This window comes from Mus pahari, chromosome 16, assembly GCF_900095145.1.
Source record: "Mus pahari chromosome 16, PAHARI_EIJ_v1.1, whole genome shotgun sequence".
Classification (NCBI taxonomy): Eukaryota; Metazoa; Chordata; class Mammalia; order Rodentia; family Muridae; genus Mus; species Mus pahari.
The window spans coordinates 7,362,711-7,371,620 of NC_034605.1; the positions used below are offsets into that span (position 1 = coordinate 7,362,711).

The 8,910-nt window shown below is 42.1% G+C and overlaps 1 protein-coding gene across 1 annotated transcript in view; it reads left to right on the top strand.

The window, feature by feature from the left end:
• Window positions 1-8,910, top strand: part of Itih5 (inter-alpha-trypsin inhibitor heavy chain 5) — a 96,579-nt gene that overhangs the window by 30,902 nt on the left and 56,767 nt on the right. The window contains exon 5 of the mRNA XM_021215673.2: window positions 2,269-2,519. Within this exon, the coding sequence (XP_021071332.1) occupies window positions 2,269-2,519 (251 nt within the window). The remainder of the gene's footprint in view (window positions 1-2,268; window positions 2,520-8,910) is intronic.

Genomic DNA, 8,910 nt, shown 5'->3' on the forward strand with positions numbered 1-8,910 from the left:
ACCTTTGGAAGAGCAGTCGGGTGCTCTTACCCGCTGAGCCATCTCACCAGCCCCCCAAGTTGTCTTAATCAGAATTATTCAACATGATGGCACCATTTAATTTAGTTGGGCCATAAGTCCTGGAGTTTTAATTGCTTTTTTTGTTTCTTAGGAGATAGAAATTAATTTTGTCACTGGTAGCATCTACTAAGACACATAGTTTGTTTGTAACGATAGCAAAATGAGGAACTATAACTGAGCTTCTTGTAAAATCACTTCCAATCACACTGGATGCCTGGCCAACATCAGCTACAGGATAATGGAAGATCAGGCTAAATTCTGATTTCATAGTTCTTAAAACATGGTTGGGTCCTGTCCTTCCAATGTCCTACTTTTCCTTTGTCATTGTGCTGTAAAATGTTTACTCTGGAGTCTCTCTTTTGTTCTGAGTTGTTTTTGCTATTTCTTTGATTCTACAACTTCCTCCTCTTTAATGGTCTTTGCCTTTGTTGAAAGTATATTCTGAAGTAACGTTCTTAGCTTGAGTGAATGGTGCACAAGCTTTCTGAGGCCTGGATTGATATTTTGGCTGTGTATGGAATTTAAGATTTAAAAAAAAAAAAAAAAAAAAAAAAAAAAAAAAAAACCTTCCCCTTTGAATTTTGAATTATTCCTCCAACGTCTTTCGTAATCAAATCTGGTTTTACTAATGAATGTGATCTAATCCCATTCCTGCCCCATGTTTCTTCCATCAGACTTTCTGAAGTTTTTACTTCAATGGATTTTGCTGTCACTTCTTTTTCACTTGATCTCCCTAATGTGGAGTGAAACTTTTCTGGCTCAATATTTGTATCTCTTTCCAGTTTTAGGAAGGAGTACAGTGAGCCAAAGAGCTCAATGAACCATTCGTGTGTGGACTGGAATGGCTTCCCTGTCTGGTCCCTCCTGTCTGATCCCCTTTGTCATTCCTTTTCTGGCTTATCCTCCCGAGTTCAGAGCTTGTAGCTTTGCTGAGATTCCTCCAGACAATTTGAATCTATTCTTTCCTGCAGCTTCTTCCAGAATGCTCTGAGCTGAAGATTTTTTTTTTCCTCTTCGAGACAGGGTTTCTCTGTATAGCCTTGACTGTCCTGGAACTCACTTTGTAGACCAGGCTGGCCTCGAACTCAGAAATCCNCCTGCCTCTGCCTCCCAAGTGCTGGGATTAAAGGTGTGCGCCACCAGTGCCTGGTGAAGAATTCTTATTTCAATGGATCCTCCCCCACCAACTCACAATTCTTCAATCTCTTAGCCACTGTTGGTGTTCTGCCACCTCAAATCAGACAGCCTGAACCCCAAGTCCTGAAAACATTTTCAATGAGTGGTATTTCAGTCATATTGATTTTATTTCCTGATAGACACAATAACCAAGGTGCAAAAAAAAAAAAAAAAAAAAAAAAAAAGTAACTTGTTATCCTTTTTAGAACTATGTAAAATTCAAGCATTTTCATGGCCACACCTCTAACGCTATTCACATCTTGACCAAACTGATTCTTGTAACTGTTCTCTTTATCACATCCTTGGGTCTGCCTCAGGGAGAGCTAAGGATGCCAGATGTTTAATTCTCTCCTACTTAATATTCCTTGACCCTTCATAGGATGCAGACACACCTTACAGAAGCAACTGTAAGAGAGGGAGGATTTATTTTAGCTCATGCTTTCAGAGAGTCCTATCCACCATGGTGGGGGAAGGCACGGAGATGGGAGTGGCTGAGTCTATGCAGTGAAGTCTGTGGTGGGGGTTGCCAGGTGGCAGCGTCAGGAGAAGAGAAAGCTAAGCTGTTACTTACTAAGGGAAGGTTGAGCGATTACTCTTCAGAGACCTTTCATTGGTGACCCATTTCCTTCAGCTGAGCTCAAAGGTTCCGCAAAGCCCCTGAACACTGTTACTGCCTGGTGACCAAGTGCCCAGGATAGGAGCTTGTTAGGGATGGGCAGTTCAGATCAGACCAGAACTCTAGTCTTCCTTCCTTTAGTGTAGGTTTATACTTCCTCCAAATTTTACTTCCATTTTTCTTTCCTTTCTTTTTTTTTTTTTTTTTTTATGATACGAGACCAAGCCTAGGGCTTCCTGCTCTCCGGACACGCACTCTGCGCCCATAGCCCTCATTTTTCTTTTCTTAGGGCTCCCATCTGGCTCCGCCCAAGAGTCTCCTTGGCAAGTATAGCAGGTGTCCTGGAGGAGAGAAGCAGGCCTTCCCTCCCCTGAGCTTAACTGTGGTCCTTTTTTTTTTTTTTTTCTTCCTAACAGAGAAAACGGGAGTGACGTGTTCAAAGCGTCTTCAGTGATTCCCAGCAAGGACAAAGCTGCTTTTTTCCTCAGTTATGAAGAGCTTCTGCAGAGGAGGCTGGGGAAATACGAGCATAGCATCAGCGTGCGCCCCCAGCAGCTGGTGGGGAGGCTGACTGTGGAGGTGAACATCCTGGAGCGATCGGGTATCACGTCCTTGGAAGTGCTGCCTCTCCACAACAGCAGGAAGAAGAGTAGTGGGAAGGCAGAAGGTGAGTCCGGCCTGTGCTCAGATCTTATGGGATGCTCAAAGCTGGGAGTTGGATTTCAAGAACTCTGTAAAAGAAATGGCGCCCCGTCTGCAAAGGCTTTGCATGTTAATGGGAATTGGAAGAAAGTCACAAAGTAAAGACAAGACTTTGTATAATTTTTTAAAAAGACCCAGATTCCACCAAGAGATGTATAAGCATTTAAGATTTTTGACACTGTAACCCCACTCCGAAGAACTGATTGCACATAAAACTTCTAAAATATTGGGAATATTACACCAGGAAGTTGTCTGATAAAATCAGACAAAATATCTTATGTAGGGGCAATTAGTAATATGCCCTGATCTAAAGTAATTTAGCATGTGATGGGGGAAAGGCAAAACGTATAGTAATATTAAATAAGTCCAGTACAGCAGGAGACTAGAAAGTTATATAAAACAATGATTGTATACTATGAGCACAGGGTTATGACTTTACATTTTATAATTTATACATATTATGTTTTATAAACATCTATTTTTTTATGGTGAATGGGTTAGAACCCAAGGCTTTCAAAATGTTAGTCAACACAAAAACCTAGGAACTCAACCAGCTGGGCCCACAGGGGCTCACAGAGACTGAACCTCCAACCAGGGAGCCTGCATGAGCCCCACCTAGACGCTCCGCCCATATGTTACAGCTGTGTGGCTTGGTCTGTTTGTGGGACTTCTGACAGTGTGAGCAGGGGCTGCCTCTGCCTCTGTTGTCTGCCTTTGGAAGCCTTTCCCTCCACTGGGTTGCCTTGGCTGGCCTTATTAGGCCTGCCTTTTTTCTGAAGAGAAACTGAGGGGGAGTGGATGAGAGGTGGGGGGGGGGAGGTGGTGGGACTAGGACTGGGAAGAGAGGAGGGAGGGGAAACTGCAGTTGGGGTGTAAAAAATGTTAAAAGAATGTTTATTCAATGAAAAAAAAGTTAGTAAAAAACTGCCTCTTCTTTTTTCCTTTTCTTCTCTCCTTCTCCTCCTCTTCCTCCTCTTCTTTCTCCTCCTCCTCTCCCTCTCCCTCTTCTTCCTCCTCCTCTTCCTCCTCCTCTTCCTCCTCCTCTCCCTCTTCCTCCTCCTCCTCCTCATCCTCTTCCTCCTCCTCCTCCTCCTCCTTCTCCTCCTCCTTCTCCTTCTGAATAATTTACTTGGTTTATGTATCTGAGTACACTGTAGCTGTCTTCAGACACACCAGAAGAGAGGGCATCAGAGCCCATTTCAGATGGTTGTGGGCCACCATGTGGTTGCTGGGAATTGAACTCAGTACCTCTGGAAGAGTAGTCAGTGCTCCTAACCTCTGAGCCATCTCTTCAGCTCCCCAATCTTGTTTTAAATAGTTAACAATGTTATATTCTTTCCAAGATTAAATAAAGAAAAACACATTCGGAGATTGCCCCGTGGTTCTCACCTATAATCCCAGCTGTTTGGGAGGCTGGAGTTGGGAATTTGAAGCTTAGCCTAAGCTATAGAGTAAACTCAAGGCTAGCCTAGACAACACAGTGTGACCTTTCAAAGTCTGAGGACAGGTAGGATATAATCCAGAGAAGTAGACTTGCCCAGGGTGGGTGAGGTCCAAGATTCAGTACTTAGTACTGAAAAAAAAAAAAACTGTTCTCATCTGTAGATGATATGAAACAGACATTTTTAACTCTATAGAAGAAAAGATTCAGGTTTCTCTTAAATTTTTATATATTTTTTTTTTAAAAATTAGCACTGAATCTATTGAAGTGATTATGAAAGATTTAAGATGGTATAGAGATGCAGAAGCTTCCATATATATTATATATTTGCATATATTGTATTAGTCAGGGTTCTCTAGAGTCACAGAACTTGCAGATAGTCTCTATATAGTAAAGGAATTTATTGATGACTTACAGTCTGCAGTCCAAATCCCAACAATGGTTCAGTAGTAGCTGTGAATGGAAGTCCAAGGATCTAGCAGTTGCTGAGTCCCACACCGCAAGAAGGCAAAAGAGCGAGAGCCAGACTCCCTTCTTCCAATGTGCTTATATGGTCCCCAGCAGAAGGTGTAGCCCAGATTAAAGGTGTGTGCCACCACACCTTTAATCCCAGATGACCTTGGACTCGGAGATCTCCCTGTCTTAATCTTCTGGATTCAATCACCACTGTTTCTCAAGATCTCCATACCAAGATCCAGATCAGAAACTTCTATCTCCCAGTCTCCAGATTAGGTCCACTGGTGAGCCTTCCAATTCTGGATTGTAGTTCATTTCAAATATAGTCAAGTTGACAACCAGGAATAGCCACTACATATATTATATTCTTCTTTCATTGAAAATAAATTTTTTTCTCCCACATAATATATCCTGATCATGATTTTCCTTCCCCTGCTCCTCCCAGCTGCTTCCTATCTCCCCTCACATCCAGATCCACTCTCTTCTATCTCTCATCACAAAACGAAACAGGCACAAGAAACAGAGACCTGTTTTCATTCGCGCATTCACGAATCAAAGAGGTCTAATTTTAATGCTCATGAATTCCAAGCAATAGCTTGTATTCAACACTTGCATCTGTCTCTGTGCTTAAGACACGAGGACAGCTGGTTGTCAAATCCAATTAAATAATAAGGCAGCCACATTGAAACATCACACCAGGGGTGGAGTGACAACATTTCAGGAACCTGAGACCCTGAGAACAAGAAAAAAGGAATGAACAGATAAAAGCACAGAATCTGAATTAAGTACAAGTGTCTGCTAGGAGAATCCAGAGCAGGCACTCGTTAACAACAAAACCTGAACTGGACCTGAACTGTTGTCAAGGTGTCTCGCATTCAGAAATGGCAGAAACTAAGGCCCTTCATCTTCATGTCCTAAGTTATAAACTGGAAGGAAATTATGGCAGCGGAATAAAACAGGGCGCCCATGTCTGTGCAGCAGGGGCAGAGGCAACCCAGGCAACTGTGAAACTCCGTTGTACAGAATCCTTTGTCCCAGAGTAAGAGCTTAATAATTACTGTTTTATTATTACCATTATTATGCTACTTGTATTTATTGGTTTTCTCTAGAAATCTTAAAGCATATTAAGTGCATTTAGAGGTAGATCTGTCTCCAGTCAATCTTTGTCTCTTCGGAGGATCTAATCTAATGCCTCTTGAATATTACATACCACTAACACAGCATCTTCAGTTTAGAGAATAAAAGCAGATACCCACAAAGAACGGAGAATGCTTTCAAATTTAATAAATCACTAATAGTAACTTCAGAGGGAATTTTTTTCTAGCCTTAACTACGTGGGAGAAGTATTACTCAATGGGAGGAGTTGGTGGGGTCTTCTACTCCGTGAAGAACTTCTGCAGTGTGCCTGCCATGAATGCAGAGGGGCAGTGAATATAAATGCATGCTTTGCCTAATTCTCAGTGCCTCTGTAGCTCTTTGGATATGGAGTTGTATGCCTCTGTTTACACGTATGTTTGGGCAGGGTATAATTTATGACTATCAGTCAAACCATTGCTTATTTTCATATCTGGAGGCTTGTTAGGATCTCCAAGGAATGTTGCCAGGCCGTTGAGCCCTTCCGGCCCATTTACTTTTAAGAAGACTGTTTTCCCAGGCCTTTGTAACAAAGCAGATCTTTGGTCTTCCGGACCATGGAGATTTCACAGGGGTGTCCTCCCGTCTAGAACAGAGGACGGACTTACTCACAGTCATTCTCCATTGGCCTTCTCAGCCCAGCTGCTGTTGTTCCTGAGAATGGTGACCCCAGCAGTGAAGAGCACAGGATGTTGTGGTTTTGTCTGGACACCCTTGTGTGTTTTCAAAATAAATCCAGGGTAGAGATCAAACTAGAGTCAGGCTTGCACCAGAACGTGATCTGGAACTGAGAGAGCATGGCCCAAGACTGGGATTTCATTTCTCTGTGGATCCATCTGTGATTAAGAAATCAGATGTCTGAGTCTCTGGCCTATGGCACCACCGCATCTTTTAAAACATTGTTTATTTATTTTTCAGATTAGAACACAAAGCCCTGTGTTTCATCATGGCGTCTTCATGCACACATGATATTAGACTTTATTCTCCTTTATTCCTCTTTCCCTTCTCCTCCCTCATACCCCTCCCTCCTTCTTGCTGGTTCCCTTTCCTCTATCAAGCTAGTCTCCCTTTCTCCTTCCTCCCCACAAATTTCCATTACTCTGTGATTTCATGGCTCTGTTAGGATCTCTTTCTTTCTTTCCCTAATTCCCTTTCTATGTCTTATACGCATGTGTAAACTCACACAAATGTCTATAGATGCATACATAATTTTAAGTCTAGATTTGTGCAAAAGAAATAGCATGCAGATAGATCTCTCTGAAGCTGAGTTCTAATTTAATAGCATGATTTTTATTTGTGTTGGTCTTGAAGGATGCATCCTGCCTAAGTGTCATTTTAGGTACTAGACAGATCATGTTGCCTGTAGTGCTGTCTCATTCGCTCTTTATAACAACTTTATCAGGTCATGTCTTTTCATGCTTGTTTCCCTTACAAAGGAGAAAGCCTCACAGATGTTATGTGACAAAACTTTTCCTGGGGTGTTGCAACATATACATCTACTCATCCAGATAGGGAACCTTTGTCAGACCAAAGTATGGATACCACCAGTCCTATTTGTTTGTTTATTTCCTTGAGATAGTGTGGTGATTTGAATACTCTTGGCCCATGATAAGTGGTACTATTTGGAGGTGTGGCCTTGTTGGAGGAAGTACATCACTGTGGGGGTGGGCTTTGAGGTCCTATGCTCAAGCTCTGCTCAGTGTGAAAGACAGCCTCCTCCTGGCTGCCCAAAGACAGACCCCTCCTGGCTGTCTTTGGATCAAGATGTAGAACACTCGGCTCCTCAAGCACCATGTCTGCCTGCATGCTGCCATGCTTCTTACCATGATGACAATGGACTGAATCTCTGAAACCATGAGCCAGCTGCAGTTAAATGTTGTTCTTTATAAGAGATGCCTTGGTCATTGTGTTTGTTCACAGAAATAAAACCCAAACTAAGACAGATAAGCCCTTACTTGGAGCTGAGTTTGGCCTCAAACTCAGGATTCTCCTTCATCAACCTCCCTAGTGTTGGGTTTGCAGGTATGCACTACCATGTCCCGCTTATTGTTTTAAATTGTAATTTAATTTTATAGTATAAAATGAACTGGCCTTAAGGATGCAGTTTATTGCATTTTAGTGTTTGTGGAATTGCACAACCATCAGCAGTCAAAGTTTAGAACACTTGCATCACTCCCAAATATCTATACCCATTTGAAATCACCCTGTGACCACCTCAGCCCCAGGCATGCACTAATCTACTCCCTGTCCTTTACATAATGGGAAGATACTTTCAAAACTGTAGTGCCATTCTTATGCTTAGCAAAGGCCGGGAATCACCACTTCAGGCTTCCCAGCAGAATTTAGGTACATTGACCATGTCAAGATTTTGGCTGATGGAAGCAGCTTTTAAATGAGGCAACATCATTTGTTCTTGAATTTCATAGGGACCCTCACAATATTTTTAGCTTTAGATCTTTTCAAATGATGTGTGTGTTCAAAACTTCAAGCATGTATACTGTACTCTCACCGTAGTCTCTCCCATCTCTCATACCCACCTCCTGCTGAAACCCTTCTTCTTCCCAACCTGACTTTAGAGCTTTGTTAAAATGGATGTTGCTCACCTTCTTACCAATAGACTTTTTGCTATTGGATTCAGGTCAACTCAAAACTGCTTACCTGCCCTATAGAAATCACCTCTGGCCACTCTTGCTTTGACTCGGTACCACAGGCACTTTAGAGGTGGAGAAGCAAAGGGTCTGAACTGTGAGCTTTTGAGTTGTCTCACTCCCTCCCCCAAAGCTTCCTACCCTGTTTTGACTTTCACATAGTCCCCAAACTGAGTAGCTTAATTAGAAAGAAGGGAACTGTTACGCTATAGCCTCATTCCCCTTTTCATTGGAAGTTGAAGCTTCTGACATTTTTTGAAAAGCAGTTGTCTGACTAGAGACCAGTACAGCATCCATCATATGTTCAGAAAGGTTGAATCAAATCGATCCTTAGTTTTTTTATGTAAGATTTCCTTGAATGCCTTAACATCTGACTTTATCTTTGGCTGCCAGGGCTCTTAGGATTATATTTTCAGTCCCCTGTGATAGCGCCTGACATGAAATGGATGCTTGGGAAGGTTTGTTCTATAAATCAAGGAAGAAATAGTGTTGAAACCGAGACCTGATAAGTTTTTAATAGTTTACTGCTTTAGTTTTGCCAAGGCTTGGGTCTCTTTTCTTATAATGGAGAGATTAGAAGGCAGCTTTAAAAATTACACATGTTGGTTCTAGGAGACATTAAGAAAGAAAGAAAGAAAGAAAGAAAGAAAGAAAGAAAGAAAGAAAGAAAGAAAGAA